This window comes from Pan troglodytes, chromosome 13 (genome assembly GCF_028858775.2).
Source record: "Pan troglodytes isolate AG18354 chromosome 13, NHGRI_mPanTro3-v2.0_pri, whole genome shotgun sequence".
Taxonomy (NCBI): domain Eukaryota; kingdom Metazoa; phylum Chordata; class Mammalia; order Primates; family Hominidae; genus Pan; species Pan troglodytes.
This window is the reverse complement of record NC_072411.2, coordinates 104,146,652-104,173,942: the sequence shown is the minus strand read 5'-3', so window position 1 is coordinate 104,173,942 and position 27,291 is coordinate 104,146,652. Positions and strand designations below refer to the sequence as shown.

General features: G+C 44.7%; 1 protein-coding gene and 1 long non-coding RNA gene across 5 annotated transcripts in view; one reads left to right on the top strand and one right to left on the bottom strand.

The window, feature by feature from the left end:
- Positions 1 to 27,291, bottom strand: part of KIAA2012 — a 132,890-nt gene that overhangs the window by 62,571 nt on the left and 43,028 nt on the right. The window contains exons 12-13 of the mRNA XM_054680079.2: positions 16,636 to 16,704; positions 3,481 to 3,557 (exon numbers count right to left, since the gene is read on the bottom strand). Of these exons, the coding sequence (XP_054536054.1) occupies positions 3,481 to 3,557; positions 16,636 to 16,704 (146 nt within the window). The remainder of the gene's footprint in view (positions 1 to 3,480; positions 3,558 to 16,635; positions 16,705 to 27,291) is intronic.
- LOC104005329 (uncharacterized) overlaps positions 22,716 to 27,291 on the top strand; it is a 45,631-nt gene continuing 41,055 nt past the window's right edge. For 3 of the 4 annotated variants that reach the window (XR_008546860.1, XR_008546859.2, XR_008546858.2), the window contains exon 1: positions 22,716 to 26,973. This is a non-coding gene — a long non-coding RNA (uncharacterized LOC104005329). The remainder of the gene's footprint in view (positions 26,974 to 27,291) is intronic. The other variant, XR_010150210.1, reaches the window with a different exon arrangement.

Genomic DNA, 27,291 nt, shown 5'->3' with positions numbered 1-27,291 from the left:
AGTATAGATGGTAAAGTTAATGAAACTATTTTACTTTTTTTTTCTAGTTTTACTTCCTCCCACCACTGTCTAGCTATATTAATATTTCCTCTTGAAATTTTCATTTATAATTTTAATACTCTTTTTAGGTGCTGGTCACCTTACCCAACCTGCGGCCTCTACACAGAGAGGCCTTGGGGGAGAGGAAAAGCTTCTCCAGTGATTGATGTCAGCAGCTCACCGAGGTAAGAGCAATACTCTGTCTCTGAAAGTATCCCGGGAACTAATTTCCCTTAATCAAATGAAGGGCCTTAGGAGGAGCCACGAGGCAGAAATGAAAATAAATCTGAAGAATACCAAAATCTGTGAGGAGTTTGAAAGACCTGCATTAAAAAAGGGCACTGTACCTTCAGGACTGCAGCTCTGGCAATGTTCCATATGCAGCTATTAATATGCAAAAAATGCCTTCATAAATACTTGATTCTGTTCACAGTGGGGAAGCAGTTCATTTGAAAGAGGAAATGGGAGCTTGGAGTTGAAACATGTCTGGTTGTCTCCTTTTTCTTTTTTCATTGCTCTCTTTTCATCTCCACATTTCCCCTTGTAGTTTTCTTACCCCTGCCCCCACCACCTCACCCCCTCTTCCAACTCCTAGGAAGTTGCTGATATCAGTTGCTACTCTCGTTTCTTTTGATGGATTCGCTGCCTAGGCCCCGCTCCTTGGGTCAGGTGTGGAAGGGGTGCCTTGGGAACCATTCCCACCATTTGCCATCCTCATCGTGTGTTGGAGGAAGGAGCCTAACCCTTTCTGCTCCCACTGCAGCTCGGACAGCCTCTGAGGAGACAAGGTGAAGGCTCTCCCGTCACAGCGGTAGGGCCTCTGCAGAAGCCTCCAGCCCAGGGAACGCCGTCACCCCAGCCTCTGCAGAGCACCCTGTGGCTTTCTCTCCAACCCACACGCCAGAGATTGTTTTCAAAATCTAGGTCTGCGACTTCTCATTAGAGGGTGGTAATACCAGAATATCCACCTTTGGCATGTCTTCCCCTCGCTCAGCTAGCAGGGTGATAAAAGTACAAATCTTTCATGTGACTGAACCCCTAATAGGGTCAGATCCCAAGGAAGGGAGGGAGGGGGGAGCCAGTGGGGGAACTGATGGAAAGGAACGGTGCTGCTAAGATCAGTATTGTGATGTCCTCTGCTTCAGGGTGGGAAAGGCCGCAGGGAAGGAATCCCCTGGATTGCCAGTGGCCCATCAAGGTAGGGAACTGAAATCAGCTGGACAGAAATTTGTTCTAAATGTGTTCCAGATGCTTTATAATAAACATGAAATTAGTCATTGCCATGGAGTAGGCTGAGGAAGTAGTTAAAACTGAAGTCAGTGATTAATCTAATAAGAGGCCATTAGCCTCGAGAAGTAAGCGGGGGTGCAGGAGGCCAGGAAGTCACCCCCACCTCCCTCCCACCCTGTTTTCTCTGTGTTTGGGGCTGGTGGGGCTCCCTAGACTTCTCCTCAGATGCCCTTTCTTTCCAGGGCTGCTTCTAAAGGAATTGGGACTACTGCGACTTGGACAAACCAATGGGTTCTGGTGGGAGCCACCCCATCATTTCACAAAGGACGCAGGTGCATGGGCTTCTCAGGGAGCTGACTTTCCACAGCCTCACGGGGGGAACCAGGATGAGAGTTTAAGACCCCTCGCTCTGGTGTTCCTTCTTCTGACTGCAAAGTTAATAATTCAACCTAGGATTTAATTTGACATGGTTGAGCCCCTCTTTCTTTTTTTTTGAGACGGAGTCTTGCTCTGTTGCCCAGGCTGGAGTGCAATGGAGTGATCTTGGCTCATTGCAACCTCCATCTTCTGCATTCAAGCGATTCTCCTGCCTCAGCCTCCCGAGTAGCTGGGATTACAGATGTGCGCCACCATGCCCAGCTAATTTTTGTATTTTTAGTAGAGACGGGGTTTCACCATGTTGGCCAGGCTGGTCTTGAACTCCTGACCTCGTGATCCACCCACCTTGGCCTCCCAAAGTGCTGGGATTACAGGCGTGAGCCACTGCACCTGGCTGAGCCTCTCTTTCATTGCAGGTGATAGTAGGTCTTTTGGAATAGAACCGTGGGGCTGTGTGAATTTGGGGTGTGTTTAGGGTATGTGAGGCCTTTGCATGGCCTTTGGGTTGCAGAATTATCAAAATATACCATATTATGTTTTCCTTAGTCACACACTCTTTCAAAAACTCTGTCTCTCGATCCCTTAAATGGGATGTCTGCAAAGTGGGCATTTAAAATATGCAAATGTTGGTTCTGCAGCTCCTTGGCAGCAGGGAGGAGCTGCTCAGCTGCGTTTCACCTCAGTGGAGGCCTGACCCAGGCCTAGGGTTGTCACAGAGAGTTCAGGTCCTACCTCAGAGCCCAGCTCAGGCACGCACATGAAAGCAAACCCGTTTCTTTATCACTATGTATAATGAGTGCTGGGGAAGAAGAGATAGCTAGGCTGTGGCAGGAAGGAAGGTGGACAGAATGGAGAAATCAAGATCATGGCCTGGAGGTGTCACACAGTAGGATGAGACCTGGGAGTCCCCTGGAGCTGCATGTGCTGCCTCTGCCTCAGGTTCTCCGAGGCCCTGGATTCAGTTCTAGGAATTCCCGAGTTGTCTCTCTAGAGAGAATTTGGAGACAGTTCCAGCTTCAAAGCTTCCAAGGAAGGAACAAACTTATAAATATTTGTGAACATATGTCCTTGAACCACTAATAGATATTCTTTTTTTTTTTTTTTTTTTTTTCCTGAGACAGGGTCTCGCTCTGGATTCTGGCTGCAGCATGATCTCAGCTCACTGCAACCTCCAACTCCCAGGTTCAAGCGATTTTCCTGCCTCAGCCTCCCAAGTAGCTGGGACCACAGGTGCATGCCACCACACCCGGCTAATTTTTGTATTTTTAGTAGACACGGGGTTTCACCGCGTTGGCCAGGCTGGTCTCGAACTCCTGACCTCAGGTGATCTGCCTGCCTCAGCCTCACAAAGTGCTGGGATTGCAGGCATGAGCCACTGTGACCGGCCCGCTAATAGAAATTCTTAATGTATCTAGATGAAGCACCATCCTCCTTTCTTCATGATTACCTTTGCACTTTGTTTTTCTTAATTGCTAATGTTTATCTCTAATTACGAATTACTAATTTTACGAATGAAAACTAGTGCCTACTGCCTCACTGGATGCCACCTTTCTGTGTTCCCTTATTCCCTTTCTGACTTTGTAGAAGTCAGGGAAAGACCTTGAGCTTATTCACACAAGTAAAGAGCCAAATAATACAGTCCAAGTTAAGACATTCCAAGTCTAAGAGTAAAGGAACCTCTGTGATTTCATAGTCTACTTGTCTCATTTTACTGATTAGGCAAATGAGGCCCAGAGAGGTAAAGAGTCTCACTGAGGGGCACACAGCAAGCTGAAACAAGAACCCAAGAGTTGTGACTCCCAGTGTCATCCTCATTCAGAGTCAATACTATACCTGCTTCTCTGTTGTTTGGGTCAACGGTGAGGTTTCATAAAGGTTCATGTGAAGATTGGCTCTAGGTTCAGTGTTTGCTGTAGTGAAAATCAAAGAGGAAAAAAGATCAAGGTGGTCAGATCTGGATCTCATGACTTTTTATATATACCATACACACACACACACCTAGTTCATATGTATGTAAGATTATAAGCACATATACACCCATGGCATTCATAATTTACTCACCAAAAAACACCTGTAACCTCTATAGGCATAGCCTAAACACAATGTTAAACATAGTGTTAAGACCTTATATTCAAATATATATTATTCTTGTTTTGGTTGCTCTTTAAAAGAACAAAAGTAAATTCTTTATGCTATTAAAATTCAGATAAAGCTGAAATTAAAAAGGAAATATTGATGGAAAAAAATCTGCTGATGCTGTTGAGTATAAATTTTGTATGACTGCACTTCACTGAAGTAGGAAAAGGCTTCTGCAAACTTCCAAATAGAGAGATCAGAGGCTTCCCTTTTTCCTCATAATGTGGAGGGGCAAGAGGAAGGGTGGAAACATGAATCAAACAAAGGCAAATGCCAAAGTGGGGATGGAGGGAGGGGACTAACAGAAACCATGGAAACCGTGGAGCCAGCCGGGAAGAAGGCACCACCCGGACACCAGCATGGGGCTGTCGTGTGATGGCCATGACTCCCCTCCATGCTGTCATTGTCAATGTTCTCTATAGGTGTGGCAGCTGAGGTGCAAAAGGTATAGTAACCCACTCAAAGTTGTACCACTAGTGAGGTTTTGAGTAAGGATTTCCCTCCAAGACTGCCCGACCCTAAAACTCCATGGCGCAAAAGGATAGGTTTTATTTTGCTTTTCTTTTTTTTCCCTTAAGAAAGTAAATTTGGTCAGGTGCGGTGGCTCATGCTTGTAATCCCAGCACTTTGGAAGGCCGAGGTGGGTGGATTGCTTGAGGCCAGGAGTTCGAGACCAGTCTGGCCAACAAGGTGAAACCCCATCTCTACTAAAAATACAAAAATTAGCCGGGCGTGGTGGTGCGCGCCTGTAGTCGCAGCTACTCCGGAGGCTGAGGCAGGAGAATCACTTGAACCTGGGAGGCAGAGGTTGCAGTGAGCTGAGATCACGCCACTGCACTCAAGACAGAGTGAGACTCCATCTCAAAAAAAAAAAAAAAAAAAGTAACTTTAATGTTCTAAAGGAATGTTTATTTGAGGAATAGATTTAGCTAAGCACATGGCTCTACTGACGAAGGGTTTAGTCTCTTCTGTGGGACGAATGTCCAACAACAAGTTCTTTCCATACTTGATACTCATAAGTAGCTCTTTTAGGAGCCAATGGCCATATATGACTCTGTATCTTTGTCTTTTTGAACTTAAGCCTCTACTCATTCTTTGTGGGCTGACCTTCCCTTTTCTGTTGTTTCTCAGCTATCTTCTTCTCTTTGAAAATGGCTTTTGCACAGATTTAAAACATTTCTTAGCAGAGTGGTGGCGCGTGCTTGTAATCCCAGCTACTCAGGAGGCTGAGGCACAAGAATCACCTGAACCCGGGAGGTGGAGGTTGCAGTGAGCCGAGATTTACCACTGCACTCCAGCCTAGGTGACAGTGAGAGGTGACAACGTGCTAGCAGCCCTTGCTTACTCTCGGCGCCTCGTCGGCCTCCGCGTCCGCTCTGGCGCGCTGGAGGAGCCCTTCAGCCCGCCGCTGCGCTGTGGGGCCCTTCTCTGGGGCTGGTCGAGGCCTGAGCCTCTGCTCGCCGGGAGGTGTGGAGGGAGAGGCGCAGGCAGGAGCCGGGGCTGCGTGCCGCAGCTCGCTCGTCGGCCGGCGCGGGTTCCGGGTGGGCGCGGACTGGGCCTGTCGCGGCCGACGCCTGCTGGGCTTGATCGGGGGATGAGCTCCCTCTGGGCTGCCGGAGTGCCTGGGCTAGGTGCCGCAAAGTCCCGCAGCGAGTGCTATTGAGAGGTGAAGCCTACTGGGCTTCTGGGTGGGGTGGGGCCTTGGAGAACTTTTCTGTCTAGCTAAAGGATTGTAAATGCGCCCATCAGCACTCTGTGTCTAGCTAAAGGATTGTAAACGCACCAATCAGCAGTCTGTCAAAACGGACCAATCAGCTCTCTGTAAGGACGAACAACGCCAGACAGGAGGAATGAACAACTCCGGATGCGCCACCTTTACAAACTGTAACACTCACCGTGAAGGTCTGCAGCTTCACTCTTGAGGCCAGTAAGACCACGAACCCACTGGAAAGAACGAACAACTCCAGATGTGCCGCCTTTAAGAGCTGTAACACTCACCATGAAGGTCTGCAGCTTCACTCCTGAAGTCAGCGAGACCACGAACCCACCAGAAGGAATAAACTCTGGACACACCACCTTTAAGAACTGTAACACTCACCACGAAGGTCCGTGGCTTCATTCTTGAAGTCAGCGAGACCAAGAACCCACCAATTCCGGACACAACAGAGTGAGACTCTGTTTCAAAAAAAAATTTTTTTTTTTTTTAAATTTGAATCAGCTTGGGGGAAACTGAGGCCCTGAAAGCATTTTCATTCAGTTGGCTCAAGGGCACACCTTGAAATAACACAAGTCCAGGACCCAGAACCCAGATGTCCTGACTTAGTGTCTTGCACTTTCCCCTCCACATCACACTGCCTCCCGTTAGCTTCCATGAGCTTGCCACATCACAGCTGCTTTGGCCATGATCCACACTTGGGACAAATCCAGCCCAGCAGAATTGTGTTGTGATGAGGTTCGCTACACTGTGGCTTGGAAGGAACCATGGGCCTCTTAGAAATGAAACTTATGAATTCTAATGCATAAGGAAAGTTCTTGCAACACCAGGAGAATGAATCAGTCAGCCAGAGTTCAAGAAATGTAAACACATTTTTAGATAGGAGACTGAAAAATCACTTAGGACTTCTCCATCTCTTGGGTCAAGACCTTGGTAATTTACTGAGGTCCAAGCTGTCAAGGAGGAGACACAACTCAAACTGCATTCCTGGGAGACAGAACAGTGGGGGTGGTAAAACCTCCTTTCAGAACGATGCGGCAAGATCTACCCCTGTTATCACGTCAAAGAAACTGATTAACCCATCGACCAACCCAGGTAACTGGCTGCAAAGGCCTGGTTCTTTTTTGTCATTCAGAAACTGGTGTGCACATTCCAGTTTTTACAGTGTATACAGGTTATACAGACTATAGGCTGCACAGCTTCCAGGCATGCCTGAAACTGGGAGTTCACAGTCTTTCTGTGATGAACATTTCTGCCACTAAAGAGATAAACAGAAAACACATTCCTTCCTTGGCTGCCCACCATCAGGCCTTAGCAGATTTTCAAATGCTAGCATTAATCTAACCACAGGCTTTTAGTGAGGAGATAGCATTCCCACCAGATAATCAGGCAGTTTTAGAGATGACCCTTACTAGATGGGGTTCTCATCCCAAGCCTCTTCTGCCTTCTTCAAATCATGGACTCCTTCACCAAACACTCAAAACTTGAAAAGCAGGAAAGGGCATCTGATTCTAGCAGGGAATATGGCTCCTTAACATTTCCTTCTATTTAAATCTGCATTGGCTATGTTTAATTCCCAGGTCATTGTTTGTTGTTTTCAATAAAAATGAAACATAGTCGGCAGGGCGTGGTGGCTCACGCCTGTAATCCCAGCACTTTGGGAGGCCAAGGCGGGCGGATCACTTGAGGTCAGGAGTTTGAGACTAGCCTGGCCAACATGGTGAAACCCTGTCTCTACTAAAAATACAAAAATTAGCCAGATGTGGTAGCGGGCGCCTGTAATCCCAGCTACTTGGGAGGCCGAGGCAAGAGAATCACTTGAACCCAGGAGGCGGAGGTTGCAGTGAGCTAAGATCGTGCCATTGCACTCCAGCCTGGGCAACAAGAGCGAAACTCTGTCTCAAAAAAGAAAGAAAGAAAGAAACATAGTCATATTTATTCCCATTGTTTCAGGATGCATATTTGCCTTGGTATGGGACCCTCTTTTGGGCCCCATCTGGTGTCAAAATAGAGATCAGCTCCAAAGAGTCATCTTATTAGGCCAGGCGGGCCACCTGGCTCCTTCCTAGATACATGTCAGGGTTTGGGAAAGAATATCACACCCGTAGGGTCCAAAGTGGCCAAATATCCAGTGGTTACAAGGGCAGTAGCTGTTGGAGGTGCTGGCAGGAGCTTCTTTAAATCTGTTTAGGGCCTTTGTCTATGTATATCATTTCTGAGGCATGCGCACCCTTTGATGGCTAACATGCTGTCATGGAACATACCCCATAACTTGCAATGTTTCATCACCATGGAGGGGATATATCCATTGCCAAACAGGTCTCAGAAAGCATCTTTGCCTTCTCATAGCTTTGCACAGGGACTTGCTGGCCCCAGCAGGAACCAATGGGAGAAGGCCTGAAAGTCAGCCTCAGTCCCTTCATGGTTTTGTGTTTTTTTTGGTCATAAATGGAAAATGCAAATGCAAATTCCAGATCATTAAAAAAAAAATTCTCCCCAGTATAAACTTAACCATAAAAGGAAGGATAATTTTGGTCCTTCTGACCTTTCCTTAAGAATATCTAAAAATACTTTATTTTATATGATGTGACTCAAGACACCTATGACCTACAGAGTGTTTGTAGTATTATAATAAATTTTGAGTCTGCTTGTTTAATGCAGGAGACCAAGACCCAAAATGGCCTTTTGGTATTGTCATTATCAAATTCTTGGGATGAGATTTAAGATCCTGTTTATGCTACACATTTTCACTTTAAATCTTCCTGAATGAGGAGGAGGGTGAGATGGGCGTAGGGAATAGTTGCTGGAGGCCTGAATAAGTCTCCAGGCAAAAGACATCCCCCTGGGAGCTCTAACTAGGGAGTCAAGTAGACAGATCTAGAAAATATGAGTCAGTCTGAATTTAAATATGGAAGTACCCAGTAAATGCAAGGGCAATATTTTTCTTCCAATTTGGGATAACAGTCCTTTTACTTATATCTTTTTAGATTAAGCCTAGCTAAGTCTCAAGGGTCTAGCTTTAGCTTTGGGAATACCAATCTCTCTCAAAAGTTCATAAATTATTTTTTATGGAAAGGTCTAAAGGCACGTGGCAGTTTACCAAGCCCAGAACGAAAGCCTAGCTAGAGGACTGAATTTAAATTCGAGATGCATAACAGCAAAATGTCAACCACGCGAGAAACCCTCCAATCAAGAAACATCACAGGATTAATAAGGATATCTATGGTGGAAGACTGTGTGGAGGAAAGTAATTCAGAAAAAAGGCTGAAGGTGGAACTGCATACAAAACAGCCAGCAAATGTCATTCACGTGGTGGTCTCCATTCTCCAGAAAAAAAAAAAATGTATATATATATATATATTTTTTTTTTCTTTTTTTTTTAAGACACAGTCTCACACTGTCGCCCAGGCTGGAGTGCAGTGGCACGATCTTGGCTCACCGCAAGCTCCACCTCCCAGGTTCACGCCATTCTTCCGCCTCAGCCTCCTGAGTAGCTGGGACTACAGGCACCTGCCACCTCACCTGGCTAATTTTTTTTTTTTTTTGTATTTTTAGTAGAGACGGGGTTTCACCGTCTTAGCCAGGATGGTCTCGATCTCCTGACCTCGTGATCCACCCACCTCTGCCTCCCAAAGTGCTGGGATTACAGGCTTGAGCCACCGTGCCTGGCCTGAAAAAAAAAAAAAAAAAAAAAAAAAAAAAAATATATATATATATATATATATATATATATATATATATATATATATATATATATATTTTGTGAGGAGTCTTGCTCTGCTGCCCAGCCTGGACTCACTACGACCTCTACCTCCTGGGTTCAAGCAATTTTCCCTGCTTCAATGTATCCCTCCCGAGTAGCTGGGATTACAGGTGTGTGCCACCATGCCTGGCTAATTTTTGTATTTTCAGTAGAGATGGGGTTTTGCCATGTTGGCCAGGCTGGTCTTAAACTCCTGACCTCAGGTGATCTGCCTGCCTCGGCCTCCCAAAGTGCTGGGATTACAGGTGTGAGCTACCACACCTGGCCAGAAAATATTATTTTTGGTCACTTCTTCTCAAACAAAGAAAGATATCTGGGGTCCCAGCCCCTAGTCTTATCTCCTCCAATCCAGTCTCTACATAGCTGGGAGTCATTTCTATAAAATAAAAATCTGGTGATGTCAATTCCTGTGTAAGCAGAGTCCCACCGTCATTGGCGTAAATTCCTTAGCTGCTTTCATTTTTAAAAATTTTTTGAGATGGAGTTTTGCCCTTGTTGCCCAGGCTGGAGTGCAATGGCATGATCTCGGCTCACCGCAAACTCTGCCTCCTGGGTTCAAGCGATTCTCCTGCCTCAGCCTCCCGAGTAGCTGAGATTACAGGCATGCACCATCACGCCTTGCTAATTTTGTATTTTTAGCAGAGATGGGGTTTCTCCATGTTGGTCAGGCTGGTCTCGAACTCCCGACCTCAGGTGATCTGCCTGCCTCGGCCTCCCAAAGTGCCAGGATTACAGGCATGAGCCACTGCACCAGGCCTCTTAGCTGCTTTCTATGGCCCTTCATGATCTGGCTCCTGCCTCCTTTGCAAGGTGCATTTTTCATCACTCCTTCCCCTGCATGTACCGTGGGGTGCAGTCATTACAAGTTGCTTCAGTTTCTCCATGCTGCCATGCTCTCTCACCTTTATATTGTCCTTTCTCCTAGAGCATCCTTTCTTTACCACTCGGCTAGTTCCTACATACATTCTTAGAAACTCTGCTTAAGTGTCCTCTCCTTCCAAAAGCCTTCTCAACCTCCAGGCTGAGTCAGTCTGAACTCGTTCATAGCTCTCAACACATTCCACCCCTGTGGACTACTTTAAGCCATGGACGTGGTCTCTCAACTGTATTTTTGTGCCTACCATAGTATTTGTCACTAGTAGATGGACAATTAGTGTTTGTCGAATAAATGAATGAGCAATATCTTTCTGCTTTGTAAAACATACTCACAGACTGGGCCCAGTGGCTCACGCCTGTAATCCCAGCACTTTGGGAGGCTGAGGCAGGCGGATCACCTGAGCTCAGGAGTTTGAGACCAGCCTGGCCAACATGGTGAAACCCTATCTGTACTAAAAATACAAAAAATTAGCCAGGTGTGGTGGCGTGCGCCTGTAATCCCAGCTACTTGGGAGGCCGAGGCAGGAGAATGGCTTGAACCCGGGAGACAGAGGTTGCAGTGAGCGGAGACTGTGCCATTGCACTTCAGCCTGGACAACAAGAGCCAGACTCCGTCTCAAAACAAACAAACAAAAAAACATACTCACAGATTCTTTCTGTTGAACACAGTCTGATTCTGATGTCTACATTAATTTTAAAAGGAGGGATTATGGGGAAACCAAGACAATAGCAAAATCCTCAGGCCACATAGAGATGTATGAAAGGAGCAAGGGAGAGAAACTAGGCGGGAAACATCCTTAAGAAAAGACTCATACTTCTTTCTTTGTTTTTTATTTTATTTTATTTTATTTTATTTTATTTTTGAGATGGAGTCTCGCTCTGTTGCCAGGCTGGAGTGCAGTGGTACAATCTTGGCTTACTGCAACCTCTGCCTCCTGGGTTCAAGTGATTCTCCTGCCTGAGCCCCCAGAGTAGCTGGGACTACAGGTGCCTGCCACTGTGCCTGGCTAATTTTTGTATTTTTGGTAGAGATGGGATTTCACCATGTTGGTCAACCTGGTCTCGAACTCCTGACCTCAAGTGATCCGCCTGCCTTGGCCTCCCAAAGTGTTGGGATTACAGGTGTGAGTCACCGCAACTGGCTTTAAGCTTCTTTATAGTTGTGATGAGAAGACAACATGAATGTCTGAAGGGTGATTAAATAGAAAATACTATTTAAGAATTACTAGTTAATGAAAGTTATAATTTTTGATCACTCTGACAGAAGAAAATTTAATATTCTAAACTTTAATATAGGTTGAGAAATATAACTCACACACAAAATCCTAAGATCTACACCTGCTTTAAAATGCACTGTGCTAAGTATTACTTCACTACTTGGGCAAGGTCCTGATCCCTTAATGCATATCATGCACTAAATGAACAGCAGATCCTGGCTACTTGGGAAGGACACATCCTGAGAATTTTAAGAACCCTTAGATTTGTGAATACTCCTAGTGTGTATCTATTGGTGATAAAACTAAAAAAGAATTGGAAAAAGAGAGAGAGTTCTTTGGACTCTTAATGAGACTATAAATAAAGGCTTAGAGTGATTTATTAAACTATTTTTTTGGCAGAGAACCATCACATTGTTAGACCACTTCACTTTCTCTTACTTCCATCACGAGTCCCAGCAGTCAGCCTTTTTTTAGGGCCATTAAAAATGCATGTGTATGTATCTATGTATATATAAAGAAATCAATGTTCTTCTGTTTGAAAAGTAACTGCACAAGAGCTATTGCAGATGTTATAATGAATTATAGACCACAGTATGAGACGTGTGAGTGCTGCGAGGCTGGCTAGGCTCACTCACTAGCTTAGTAATAGTCTCTGTCTCCCAGCCTTGCAATATCAATGATTTGACTTCATGCCTCTGTAAAATGACAAATTGTGTGTGTCCCTGATGTTTTATTTATTTATTTTTTAAATATTTTTAGAGACAGGGTCTTGCTATGTTGGCCAGGGTGGTCTTGAATCCTAGCCTCAAGTAATTCTCCAACCTTGGCCTCCCAAAGTGCTGAGATTACAGCCATGAGCCACCACACCGTGCCAGTCCCCTGACTTTTGAGGTCATTTCAAATAGCTGAAATCAACCTTCATGTCCACAAATACCCAAAGACTACCATCTACACAATCCTTTCAGAATCCTATCACTTTTATCTGAAAATAGTAATTAAAACCAAATGACCAAAAAGAAAACAAAAAACTGTGAAAGCTCTAGGCCAGGCGTGGTGGCTCATGCCTATAATCCCAGCACTTTAGGAGGCCGAGGCGGGTGGATCACCTGAGGTCAGGAGTTCGAGACCAGCCTGGCCAACATGGTGAGACCCTATCTCTACTAAAATTACAAAAATTAGCCGGGTGCGGTGGCGGGTGCCTGTAATCCCACCTAGTAGAGAGCCTGAGGCATGAGAATCACTTGAACCTGGGAGATGAAGGTTGCAGTGAGCCAAGATTGTGCCACTGCACTCCAGCCTGGGCAATAGAGTGAGACTCTGTCTCAAAAAAAAAAAAAAAAAAATTGTGAAACCTCTATAGGTGTTCCAACGAATAGATGTTTTAAATTGGTCTTTGAACTCAGTTCCAGGAGGTATCAGGTATTTTATTTATTTATTTATTTATTTTTTTGAGATGGAGTTTTGCTCTTGCTGCCCAGGCTGGAGTGCAATGGTGCGATCTTGGCTTACCGCAACCTCTGCCACCGCGACCCTGCCGCTGGCAGGAGAAGCAATTCTCCTGCCTCAGCCTCCTGAATAGCTGGGATTACAGACAGGTGTGAGCCATTGCGCCTGGCCCAGATACTTTCAAAGTAGTGTTATATCTATTCCCTTAGCAACAAATGGGGAATATTAAGCACAAAGTGATGTAAAAATGTTTTTGTTAAGGTCATTGGGCAAATCAAGGGAACAAATAAGGTTCTAAGTTGTGAAAGAGGCACCCTATGCTTATATGTGGAATGCATTTTCCTGTGGAGGCTGTTCTGCATAGTGATTAAGTTTCCAAGTCAACCTGAAAAAAAAAAAAAAAAAGCCTGTTTCACCCATGTTGTAGCTAAACCTTTTCAATCATTAAATGCTTATGCTGCACTGACAGTAGGTATGTGTTAGCAGCATATTACCAGGTAATAGGGTTGCTGGTGGGCCCCTGCCCTTAAAAAGATTGCAGTCTAGTGACTGAGTGTGGTGCCTCACGTCTGTAATCCCAGCACTTTGAGATGCCAAGGTGGGAAGATGGCTTGAGCCCAGAAGTTGGAGACCAGTCTGGGCAACATGGTGAAATCCCATCTCTACCAAAAAAAAAACCCCAAAAAGACAGGCATGATGGCAAGCACCTGTAGTCCCAGCTACTCAGGAGGTTGAGATGGGAGGATCGCTTGAGCCCAGGAAGTCAAGGCTGCAGTGAGCTGAGATCCAGCCACTGCACTCCAGTCTGGGCAACAGAGGGAGACCCTGTCTCAAAAGAAAAGAAAAGAAAAAAAGCTTGCAGTTTCATGGAGAGAAAAGTCTAGTCAGTGGACAATGCAGTGAGTGAGCTGCTGTGGCTGTAACTGGGTAAGCATGGTTCATTGTGCACATGTTGGTGGTGAGTGTCACCCCATCGGCAGGGAGGGGGAAGGGAAGGAGGGTGAGGGGAAAGTGGAAAAACCTTTGTGGGGAGGTCAGTTTGAGGACTAAATTGGGAAGTGAAGGATTAGCAGGAGTTAACTAGGACAAGGGGTAAAAGTCAGGGGATAACAGAAAGTAGAATGGTGGTTGGCAGGGGCTAGGGGAGGGAGAAGGGGGTGTTGTTTAATGGGTGTAAAGTTTCAGTTTTGCAAGATGAAAAAAGTTCTGGAGACTGTTTGCACAATAATGTGAATGTACTTAACGCCACTGGACTGCACACTAAAAATGGTTCAGATGACAAATTTTATGTTATCTGTATTTTACCGCAATTAAAAAATGTTGGATAGGAGGAGATGAGGAACTGTGCTCCAGGCAGAGGGAACAGTACATTCTAAAGCCTGGAAATAGGAAAGAGATTTGCATTAGTCCAAGGTCTTTTAGTTACTAGGAATAGAGGCGAGAAGGATCAAAACGTTCTCTCCATTTCCTGGATCTACAGCTTTCTGCGAGGCCCCCTGTAATAGGCTAAGTTAGCCTTTGGGGCACTGTCATGGCCCCTTCTGTACTTTTCTCCTTCTAGTGTCCCCTTCTCCATGCAGCTGATGTTCTGCTGTTCATCTGAGCCCCCTGGGGCACTCCATGGGCCAGGCATATTTCAACCCTTAAGCTCTATATACTTCCAAATTACTCACCTTTGTTTCCACCCCATCAGAATTTTTAGTCCCTCAGAGCAGCTGTTTCTAGCTAGGTTGCAAGAGAGCAACTATCTGATTAAATACACTTTTACTAAAGTGTGACAGACTATTCACCTCTCTGAAGTTTCAGAATCTTAAGAGGATACTTCTTAATCCAAGGTTAGTTTTTTATTGGTGAGATTTTAATAGTAGAATGAAGGGAAATGGTAACATTTTAGGTGCTATTAGAAAGAATATTTTGGTTTGCAGAGCTAGCCTGTAAACAGGCTTATCTTGCTTGAAAATTTGTTTCAGGACTTTGATTCTCCCAAACTGTTACTTTTTTTTTTCCAGCTTCTCCTCTTCTCCCTATGATATCTCTAGAAGTTGCAAATCCTTTTTAGTGTTACCCACAAAAGGGTGTCTGATGCTGAGTAGGGGGAATTGGAGGGGGAAACGGAGGTTGGACAGAAGCCATTTGTTTGCATGTGTCATTACTAAGTCAAGGACTTCCTAAACTCTCATATATTGTCAGATGGAATTGCCCCTCTTTAGACCAATGCTACTATGAACCATGCTTAGTCATAAAAATACAGGTTCCTTGGGTTCAAATCCTAACTTTACTACTTTGTGTGACCTTGGGCAAGTCACTTAACCTCTCTTGAGCCACATTGTCCTAGATGAAAAATGAAGATAATAATAGGATTTATCTCCTATCATTGCTGTAGGGATGAAATGAAATAATGAATGCAAAGCACTCAGCATGATGTTTGGCATATCAGGAATATATAACAACAGTAGCTGTCACCACCACCACCACCACCACCACCACCACCACCACCACCACCACCACCATCATCATCATTTTTACTGAGGGCTCCTATTTAAGAGCTGCTCTGGCCCAGTTCTAACCAATGCATGAGAATGAACAAAAATGGCATGGAAACTCTTTCTACCTTCGTCAGGATGTCTGCCCAAGGAAGATGGCAAGGGGGAATGCAGAGGGCCAGACTCCCAGATATTTCTCTGCTTACAGATTTTGAGATTGGCAAGGATACAATTGTGCCTTTTATCTTAGTTTTGCAATCTCTGGCAAAAACAATCCTTCCACCCTGATTTGCCTATAGCCCTTGATCTGTGGCACTGCCTCCCGCCTGTTCCTACAGCAGCTTCTTCATGCAGGATTCATTGCTGCCCAGCCCCAAAAGAAGCAGCCAGGAGGCCGGGAGTGGTGGCTCACGCCTGTAATCCCAGTACTTTGGGAGGCTGAGGTGGGCGGATTACGAGGTCAGGAGTTCGAGACCAGCCTGGCCAATATGGTGAAGCCCCGTCTCTACTAAAAATACAAAAATTGGCCAGGCTTGGTGGCGGGCGCCTGTAATCCCGCCTACTCAGGAGGCTGAGGCAGGAGAATTGCTTGAACCCGGGAGTCAGAGGTTGCAGTGAGTCAAGACCTTGCCATTGCACTCCAGCCTGGGTGACAAGAGCGAAACTCCATCTCAAAAAAAAAAAAAAAAAAAAAAAAAAAGCAGCCAGGAACACCACACACATTTCTCTGTTAATCAAAGACTATTTTTAGGAGAGAAAGTCTCCAGGTCATCATCCTTTCCTTGGTCTGAAGCAGCAGCAGCCATGTCTGTGGGTGGAGGATGAGCTACAAAGTCAACCTATACTCCCAGTTTTTGCAGATCTCTCCATGGGGGAAATGAAATAGAAAAGGAATCTGAGGAGAGGCAGACCTGGCCTCAGTCCTCCATTGAAAATACAAGCCTGAGTCTTTCCCAGATCGGCTCCTAGCTTGTGGTGTGTGCAGGCTGAGGGATGCACGACTCCAGGGGACAATGTCTACCTCATTATTTAGGGAATTGTGCAGTGGATTACCTGCAGGACCCACAGGACATCCCTGCAAATTATCCTTCCCCAGGCCAGCTAAGCCCAAGCACTTGGTTCCACCCGACGTCTCTTCCTCACTAATATTCACACTCAGACCACAGGGCTGCCCATGAGTAACTCAACAGAACAACGCATTTCTCAGGCTTTCCAAGAAGCAAATCCTCTCTGCTACTTATTGGTATATTTGGGGAGAAATTGTGGGTTTCTGGAGGTCTGTATATGAAATAATATGATCATGAGTCAAATTACATAGAGAAGTCGAGGTGACTTTTTAGTGGAAAAGCTTACCTTTTAGGAAATGCTGACTACTAGGCCCTTCCTCTTCATGGCTGATATTTGAATTGACAGATTCATAGGCTGAAAAACAGTAAGATATTTTACCTGAGAGAGGGAAAAAGTCTTGTAAAAATTTATTCCCTTATCTGAAGACAGGGGAAAACATGAAGTGATTGCCTCAGTGTTTAAGCTTTGCAATGAACTGTTTTTTTTTTTAAATTTTTGAGATGGAGTCTCTTTCTGCTGCCCACGCTATAGTGCAGTGGCACGATCTCAGCTCACTGCAACCTCTGCCTACGGGGTTCAAGCAAATCTTCTGCCTCAACCACCTGGCTAGCTGGCATTACGGGCATGTGCCACCACGCCTGGCTAATTTTTTGGATTTTTAGTAGAGATGGGGTTTCGTCATGTTGGCCAAGCTGGTCTCGACTCCCGACCTCAAGTGATCTGCCCACCTCAGCCTCCCAGAGTGCTGGGATTACAGGCGTGAGCCACCGCACCGGCCTTGAATTGGATGTTTTTGAAAATCCACAGATGATATTCTGGAGAGAAGGTTGATCTAGGATTAAAAAAGCATTGAGGAAAATAATGTTTTTATCTAAGATGTTTAAAGGTAAAATTCTGTAGGGTCCATGATGATAAAATTCTGTAAGAAGAACTTTTGACAAAACAAGATCATGAAACAGTTAACGTTTGACACATGCTGCAAGATGCCCAGATTTGAACAGCAGCTGTGTCTCAGTGTGTGCAGCCATGGGGGATGACAGACAAGCACAAAAAGCCCCCCTCTCCAGTTGTAGCACAGAGTGTTGGACCAGGGGAGCCAGGAGGGATTCTAGTCCATGTGATTCTAGCCAAAAAGACAGACAGGCTTTTTCACAGCCCCTGATGAATTTTTTTTTTGTGATCTGCTAGTCACCTGGGGTGAGAATTATTTTCCTAGCTACCCTTGTCAGTCAAAATGAAAATTAGTTAAAACAATGCTGTCTTAATGACTGATGAGAATTAGAATGAGACTTGTGAAAGTTAAGGGAGAGGTAATAGCAAAGAGGTCAATTGAGTGGGTCCTATATGAAGGGTTTTTTATTTTTATTTTTTGAGATAGAGTTTCGCTCTGTCACCAGGCTGGAGTGCAATGGCACAGTCTTGGCTGGCTGCAACCTCCACCACCTGGGTTCAAGCAATTCTCCTACCTCAGCCTCCCAAGTAGCTGGGACTACAGGTGCCTGCCACCAACACCCGGCTAATTTTTTTTGTATTTTTAGTAGAAACAGGGTTTCACTATGTTGGCCAGGCTGGTCTCGAACTCCTGACCTCAGCTGATCCACCTGCTTCTGCCTCCCAAAGTGCTGGGATAACAGGTGTGAGCCACCATGCCCAGCAGGAAGAAAGGTTTTTTAAAGGGAAATTTGGTGTGTTTGTATGAGAGAGAGAGAGAAGCGGAGAGAGAGAGGAGGTGTGAGATATCAGGGAGAGAGCAACAGAGAAGAAAAAAAGGAATCCTAGAAAATTCAAACCGGAAAAGACTTAGAAATCTTCTAGTCTGCCTAGCCACCAAACTCATCTCCAAATAATTTTATTTATTTATTTTTTGCTTCATTGTCTCATTACCAATAACAAATAGACTAGAGAGGATGCCAAGAAAGAATGTTTGGGTTTTACTGATTTGCTAAACTGTGGTGGGGCTTGACAAAGCCTGCCTCACGGTGCTCCTGCATCTCAGGGCACACACACGGTCACGTGCGCGCCGATAGCTGAGGCTGAGCAGGCGGCCTGGGATTCTGAGCATCAACACTGGAGAGAGGAAAAGCCGTAATTAGTGTTAATTGTTGACCCTACAGTTCAAGAATAGATGCTCTGGAGAATGGGAAATGAGAACAAACATTAATTATTGAGTAGGGACCTTGGAGACAGACACTCTGGATTAAAAGGAGAGAGATAAATTGCATAATGAATGTTAATTTTCCCTCAAAGAATTGAGTGGTCGGTGGTTGAAAGGGAAAAAGAGGCTAAAAAATAGTCATGAAAGAGAAAGCTCTGTGTGTGTCAGGTGAGAGGGTGGAGGAGGGTTACACAAACACCGTCTGTCACCGCCACCGCCCTGCCCTTTGCCTCGTAGCTCCCAAGAAGTTTGCTATCAGGGTTTTCCTTAGAACTCATTATTTACCACAGCTGCCTGCTAGGAAGCTCAACCATTTCCCCTACAGCCCAGGAGCCAGAAAACAGCCACACTGCACTGCTGACAAGCTGAGAGGCACATGGCATGGGGATCTATTTTTTTCTGTGTGCTGGTGGGACTTTTGACTTGGCTTGAGGGAGGCTGCCAGAGCGGTGACCCTGTGGGTGCTGCTGTGGGGACAATGTGGGCTCCAGGCCTTAGTTGTTGTTTTCGCTTAATTACAATACAGGAGACACACATGCCCCCCTTTCCAAAACAAACTTCTTAACTGAAAGTAAAAACAGAATAAAGATAATTTGGGCTGGGCACGGTGGCTTACGCCTGTAATCCCAGCACTTTGGGAGGCCGAGGCAGGTGGATCACCTGAGGTCAGGAGTTTGAGACCAGCCTGACCAACACAGTGAAACCCCATCTCTACTAAAAATACAACAAATTTAGCCAGGCGTGGTGGTGCACCACCTGTAGTCCCAGTTACTTGGGAGGCTGAGGCAGGAGAATCTCTTGAACCTGAGAAGCGGAGGCTGCAGTGAGCTGAGATCGTGCCACTGCACTCCAGCCTGGGCAACAAGAATGAAACTCAGTCTCCAAAAAAAAAAAAAAAAAAAGAGCGAATTTGAGTAGAAGATTGGAGATGAGCATTGTAGCCAATTTTATAAAGAGGATCTGCAAACAGGCTTGTCATGGGCGACCCAGATCTCAGAGTGCTGGTTGAGATGCTCACGTCCAGTCAGTGGCCCTAGGGAGCATGCCTTTTAGGCATGGCTGCTCACTGCCTTGCACCCGGGCCCTCACCCAGTGTTGTCTGGCTGATTTTGCAGTAGCCTGAGCCCTCTGCCTTTTCTCTTGTCTGTTCCTTCATGCTAGCTCACGTGTTGGGTTGCATGACATCCCTCCTCAAACATCTGTGATTCCTTGTTGCCTAAACAGCAGCATTTTGGCTCTCTCCTGGCATACAAGGCTTTCCCTGGTCTGGCCCTGGTCTGCCTTTCAGGCCCAGCTCCTCCTCACCCCCAGCATGAAGCCCCTCCACAGTCCACTCACACCACGCTGCTCCTCATTATCCACGTGTTCTCTACGTTCCTCTTTTTGTTCATTCTGGTGTCTCGGCTGGCTGGCCCTCCCCTTCTCTGTCTATCTACTTCTCGTTTCTCAAAGGTCAGTGTAAATGGAACTTCCTCTGTAAAAAGCCCTTCCCAACCTCCTAGGCTAGAATTAATGGCTCCTTCCTGGAATACCCCGGATTGTGCTCTTAGGCCTCTGTGATGGCACTCATTTCATTCTGCCTTGTGGTACAGTTACTGGCTTGTGAATCTGTTCTCCACGTGGACTCTGAGGTCCTTGAGGGCAGTGACTGCAGTGCCTGGGGTGGAGCTTTGGTATGTGGAGTGAGGACAGACAGGCCTGGGAATGAAGCCCAGCTCTGCCCTTACCAGGTAAGTGAGCTCCCTGTGTTTCAATCTCCTTACCTATGATATGTGATTGAAAATACTCACTTCCTAGGATCGTTGGGATAAGGGAACAAGATGACATGCATAGCAAGGTGCCTGAGAGTGTTTGCTCTCAATATTAACATCCTTCCATGTCCCTTGCTTATGGGAGGTATTCAGTATATTGTATCGAAGGAGTCAAACACACATGTAATGGGCCTTCTTTGAGGTTCAACCATATTTCATATTGGAATTTTACTTAATACTTTACAAGATGGAGTGCAAGTGTGATCTGATTTGATTTTCACAAAGTAATGTGAAGTATGTTGGCAGATATTATAGTTGCATTCTGTTAAGGCACAAGGTAAGCTGCTGTAAAACAAGAGACCCAAAAAGATAAACATTTATTTCTCTTGCACATACAAGTCCAGAGGTAGGCAGGCAGGCCGATCAGGGTGGCTCTGCTCCGTAAAGTTACCTGAGCACCCTGGTTCCTAATATCTTAGTACTCCATCATCCCATATGGAATTGTTTTCTTCCACATGGTTGAAGCTATTACCACAACCAAGTCCAAGGAGAACGATGAGGGGAAGGGCAAACAGTTTCCTTTTAAGGAAATGACCTGGAAGTTGCATGTGTTACTTCCATTCACATCCCATTGGTCAAATCTTGGTCACATGGCCATACCTAGCTGCAAGTGAGTCTGGGAAGCATAATCTCTCGGTAGGCAGCCATGTGTTCAGCTAAAATCCAGGGTGGGGGATTCTATTATTAGAATTTAGCTGAACACATTCTTCCATTATTCCTTTTATAAATATTATTCAGTCAATATTCATAATATTCAGTAAATATTATGAGAAATACTCTGGGAGTACCAAATGTGTTCTCTGTGATATTCAGAGGTAGATGAGGGGGATCTACTCACAGGAATTTTAAATCTAGGAGGGGAAAGAAGAAAAATAGTACAAAGGATAAAAGATGTGAGGGAGTGCTTGGTAAGAGGCCCAGGTGGTAAGAATGAGTGGAACGTAAGGAAATAGCAATCGTTGTGACAGAGGTGGTCAGGTAAGGCATCACAGTAGAGAGGGAACTTTCACTGGTCCTTGAAGCTTGAAAACCTGGATAAGAGGGACTAGAAGCTGTGTGATGCAGTGGGAAAAGCTCTGGCCTCACTGGATGAAGGAAGATCTGGGTTTGAGCCTTGGATTTGCCATATGAAAGCTGTGTGGCTTTGAGCAAATCATACCTCTTTGGGCATCAGTTTCCTTATCCATAAAATCAGAGGTTTTCTTTTCTCTTTTTGAGACAAGGTCTCACTCTATTGCCTAGGCTGGTGTGCAGTGGTGCAATCATGGCTCACTGCAGCCTTGACTTCCCAGGCTCAAGCAATACTCCCACCTCAGCCCCTGGAGTAGCTGGGACCACAGGTGTGCACGCCAGGCCCAGCTAATTTTTAAAAGTTTTTGCAGAGACGGGATCGCACTATGTTGCACAGTGTATTAGTCTGTTTTCATGCTGCTGATAAAGACATAACCGGAACTAGGCAATTTACAAAAGAAAGAGGTTTAATTGGACTCACAGTTTCATGTGGCTGAGGAGGCCTCACAATCATGGCAAAAGGCAAGGAGGAGTAAGTCACATCTTACATGGATAGCAGCAGGCAAAGAGAGCTTGTGCAGGGAAACTCCCCTTTTTAAAACCATGAGATCTCGTGAGACTGATTCACTATCAGGAGAACAGCACAGGAAAGAGCTGCCCCCATAATTCAATCACCTCCCACCGGGTTCCTCCCATGACATGTGGGAATTGTGGGAGTTACAATTCAAGATGAAATTTGGGTGGGGACACAGCCAAAAGATATCACTCAGGTTGGTCTCGAACTCCTGGGCTCAAATGATCCTCCTGCCTCAGCCTCCCAAAGTGCTGGGATTATAGGCATGAGCCACCATGCCTGGCCCAGCAGGTTTTCTAATTGTCACATAGCTCTAGTGGCCCTGCATAGTCCCCCACCCCCACTCCTAGAACCATCTTAGGAGGGGAAGAGTTAGTTGGGTTCAGAGAAGTTGGGAGGGACATAATTAGACCATCTCCACTTCAACCAGATAGTTCTGCTTTTATCTGTTTTATTTACTGGTATCCTCGGAAAGTCTGATTAAATACTTCCTTTGCTTAAATACTGATGATGGTGATGCCTAAGTTCCCTCTTGACTCTAGGGTTCTCTGAAACAGAACAAATGCAAGGGAGGTAGAATTCATAACTTCACAGGTTCTGTAAAAAATGACATAAGTACCATCATCTTAAAAAAAAGAAATAATATATTCTTCAGTACTTTGTATTGATTTTTTCTTCAAAAAATGAATAGCTAGTGGATTCAAAGCAAGCTATTATTCTTTTTTTTTTTTTTTTTTCCTGAGATGGAGTCTCGCTCTGTTGCCCAGGCTGGAGTGCAATGGCACTATCTCGGCTCACTGCAATCTCTGCCTCCCAGGTTCAAGTAATTCTCCTGCCTCAGCCTCCCGAGTAGCTGGGATTACAGGCACCCGCCATCATGCCTGGCTAATTTTTGTATTTTTAGTAGAGTCAGGGTTTCAACAACTCCTGACCTCAGGTGATCCATCCTCCTCAGCCTCCCAAAGTGGATTACAGTCATGAGCCATCGCGCCTGGCCGCAAGCTATTATTCTTGACATGTTTCTTCTTCGGAAGCCATAAAGTGGTGATGATGCCACCTTTTCAGCTACATATGAGGTAAGGAAGTCTTTATGTTTCTAGGAATCACAAGAGGTTTCTGTCAAAGGAAATGAAGGAGAGTCCCTACTGTGTTTTAGTAGCTCTCTACTGGTGGCTATCAGGACACCTTCCAGAGTGGGCTGTGAGGCCTTGCTGGTCTCACTACAGTGAGGGAAAGAACACTGCTTCCTTCTGAAGCCTGGGACAAATGCAGCTATCACAGCCTGCCCTTCTACAATCACTCAACACTGTGGTACATGTGATAGACCTAACTTAGTGCCATGCCAAGCCTGATGGGAATCTCCTGTAATTTTTGTAAGGAGAGCTTTTTAGTCAGGGTTCAGCCCAGAACAGAAACTGCCCAAATATTTTTAAGAAGAAACAGAGTTACTATACAGTAACTGCCTCTTATCATGCTCAGTCTTCATGAGCTCAGTGCCCAGAGCTTTGATGCTTCTGCCTCACTTCTGCTCTCCAAATCTCATGCAAGCACATCTAATTGGCAGAAAATAATTTGCATCCAGCTCCCTAGCTGCAAAGATTATCTGGGAAATGTAGTTTTTAGCCTTCTAGCCTCTGTAGTACAGGAAGGCCCACTGGAAGGAAATGCTGGGTGCCCAGAGACCATATCCAGCCACATTTTCCTTTATTCAAACATTTGACCGGAGATCACTAGTACTGGTAACATCTGCCAACATTATTTCTCATGAGGGTTATGAAAAACACTGAAAAGGCACAAGGGACAATGTACACTATAACCACGTGGGGCTCCTATCTTCCTGTATTTCTTCCTATCCAGAGATGGATGGATTGTGGACTCTATGATTCAGAACTGATGTTTAGAGAATAAAAATAGTAATAGTCACAAATGATTAATGGCTGAAATCCTGTTTCAGGATTTAGACACAAGAACTGCTCCACCGAGAGAGTCTCCTTGGGGAAAGGGGCATATTTAGAAACATGCCATGTTAGGAGAACCTTAGAAATCATCAGTTTAGCATTTTCCAAAGTTTGCCAAAAACTTTTTAGATCCACATGATGCTTTATCAAAAACAAAGGGATTCAGTGATCAAATAAGTTTGGGAAACAGTGCATATCCCCATCCTGAAGAACCACGGTGCACATCAGCATATCAGAGGCTCTAGGAAGTCCTGTGGTAAGGGATCTGCTTAACTTTGGTCCACTGGTTTCCAAATGTATCTGGCCCTAGAACCTTTCCTTTTTTACACAATGCCTGTTAACCTTCTGAGGAATTGGAGTTCGACGGGACATGTGCTGTGAGGACTGGATCTAATACCAACTCCTCTTTTTCCATATGAGGAAGCTGAGGTCCAAGGCAATGAGGTTATTTGCCTGTGATCACAGAAATCCTGGGCAGTACAGGTGGGAATAAAACCAGAGTTTTTTCTTCTTCCTCACATGGCCTTATCAAAATTAATTGTCCTCCCTTACATCTCTCGGCATCATCAGTAAGGTAACAGCTACTAAGAGATGGGCTACTTAAGGAAAATCATACTTTAAATAGTACCCCACCAACATGGAAGGATTCTTTTACCTGTGGGGTCCCACAACCAACTTATCACAAAGGAAAAATGGGGAGAACAGTCACTTAGCCTATGTTTACTCCTAAATGATCAGTGTTTTCAGACCAGCTGGGATATTCTTAGACTCATCTTTCTGTCAACCAAATCACAGACCATCACAAAATGACACCAAGAATACTAGTTATCTAGAATACTAGTTATCTATTACTGCAAAATAAATGATCCTGAAACCTAAAACAATAAACCTTTGTTATGTCTCAGTTTCTGTGGGAATCTTGGAGTGGCTTAGGTGTGTGGTTCTGGTGCAGCCTTTTGTGAGGTCACAGACAGAGTGTCAGCCAGGGATGCAGTCATCTGAAGACTTGACTGGGGCTGGAGAACCTCCTCTCAAGGCAACTCCCACACAAGCCTAGGAAGTTCATTCTGGCTGTTGGCAAGGGGCTTCTGTTCCTTGCCATGTGGACTGCTTGCCATAGGCTGCTTGAGTGGCCTCATCACAGACATGGTGGTTGGCTTTCCCCAGAGTGAGTAATCTGAGAGAGAGAGCAAGGAGGAAGCCTTGGTGCCTTTTATGACCCCAGTCTCAGAAGTCACATACCATCAATTCTGCCATAGTCTGTCTTTATTTAGAAGTGAGCCATCATATCCCACTCACACTCAAGGGGAGAAGAGTTAGTTTCTCCCTTTTGAAGGGGGAAGTGTCAAAGAATTTGTGGATGTATTTTAAAACCACCACACCAAGAAAGAGTTGCAAGGGGGAAGGATGCTAATTAAATGACAAATAACAACAAACAAACAAGAAAGGCTGGGTGCAGTGGCTCATGCCTGTATCCCAGTGTTTTGAGAGACCTAGGTGGGAGGATTGCTTGAGGCCAGGAGTTTGAGACCAGCCTGGGCAACACAGGGAGACCCCATCTCAAAAAAAAAAAAAAAAAAAAAAAAGCCGGGCATGGTGGCTCGTGCCTGTAGCCCCAGCTATTTGGAGGCTGAGGTGGGAGGATAGCTTGAACCCAGGAGTTTGAGGCTTCAGTGAGCCATGATTGCACCACTGTACTCTAGCCTGTGCAACAGAGCAAGACCCTGTCTAAAAAAACAAAAAACACCCAAGAAACATTTTGAGGGTAAAAATCCATTTAGAACAAGAACAATACTAAACAGAAACTCTGAAAGAGACCAGGAATTTAAATTTACGTGGGACTTGATGCCCAACCTGAATCATTGGCATAAACATCCTTGAACTTCTTTGTAAAACAAACTTCTGAATAAAAGAACTTCTGAGAGAAAACTTCTATTGCTGGCACTGTGACTAGGGGAGTAGATGAAGGATTTGAATCAAGGATAAGCAATTCAGAGGGCATATCCAGTGGTTTGACTTGTATCCTTCTAAGTTAACTTTTCCTTTCTCAAGACTTTCAATTTTCTAAATGTTCAATATCCCAACATGACCAAAAGGGTCAAATTCCAGCTCTAGTCTTCACATCTTTTTTTTTTTTTTCCTTCTGAAGGTTTATATTCATTTCCCTACGCTGTCTGAAAGAAGATACCATGATCTAATTGCCTAAGAATTTATTTCCAAATAGTTGTTGACAGAGCCTGGAAGTCTCAGAAAGATCAGATGGATCGTATTCCTTCCTTTACTCAAGAGTTTTTTTTTTTTTTTAATTAAAACAAAAAACCCAGCAACAACTATGATCCCTAAAGAACTTTCCTTTGTGGCACCTGGAGTATTCAGTCAATCAACAAGCTTTTCCTGGACATATGATGGAGATGAGACGTTCTCTAGGACTCATATTGGAAGCTAAACAGAAAACAGATGCAGATAAATACAATAATCACAAAAGTGGGATTGAGAAAGAGAGAGAGGAATGGGGCTGAGGCTACATCTAGGCAGCTGTGTGCAATGAGGTGGATTTATTAAGGAAAATGTTCCAGAAAAGATGAACTTAAAGCTATTCTAAATATTTGGGGGAAACTTGAGCAAAAGTTTGGAGAGAAAAGAATGAAGACTGAATTTTTAGGTCATCAAAGAGATGAGCAAGGGGTGGGCTGGAATATAGTAGGAGATGAGGCTGGAAGGGGAGGGTGGAGACAGTGATTAAGATGGTTTTGAACAAACTGATCTGCAAAGAGTTTGGTGTGGTTGGAGCAATTATAGGTTGGTGCAAAAGTAATTGTGGTTTTTGCAATTAAAAGTAATGGCAAAACCGCAATTACTTTTGCACCAACCTAATATTTTTGCGAGAGGAAAAATTTTTTCAGTATACTGTCTCCCAAACCAAACCAAACAAAAACAAACAAACAAAAAAGCCCAAACCAAAAAAATCTTTGCTCATTAATAGAGACTCTTAGAAAGCCAGACCTTTATAGGAAGATGTGGGTTTAAGATCTTTCACCACCTTCTTGAGCAACATCCTGTTACCATCAAGACTGAAGGTCAACCAACTGCCCATGGAGGGAAGGCTTGAGAAAGGTCAGTGGCTAACTGATTCATTCATTCATTCATTCAATAAGCATGCAGTGAATGCCTTTAGGTTTGAGAGGCAAGTAGGATTAAATATACCATCTGTGGGACTGGGACAAGATGGCAGGCATGTCTTCATTTATCAGCATAAGTTTCATCTTTCTCCATGTCATGGAAATTATTGAAATATTTTTCAAAAAATTTAAATGAACATTTATTGTGACCCTTCTATGTATATGTCAGGGACTATGCTAGGTGCCAGGGATACTAAAATGACTGAAGCATCATATTGACAATGGTGACAATAAACTTACAGCCTAAATATTT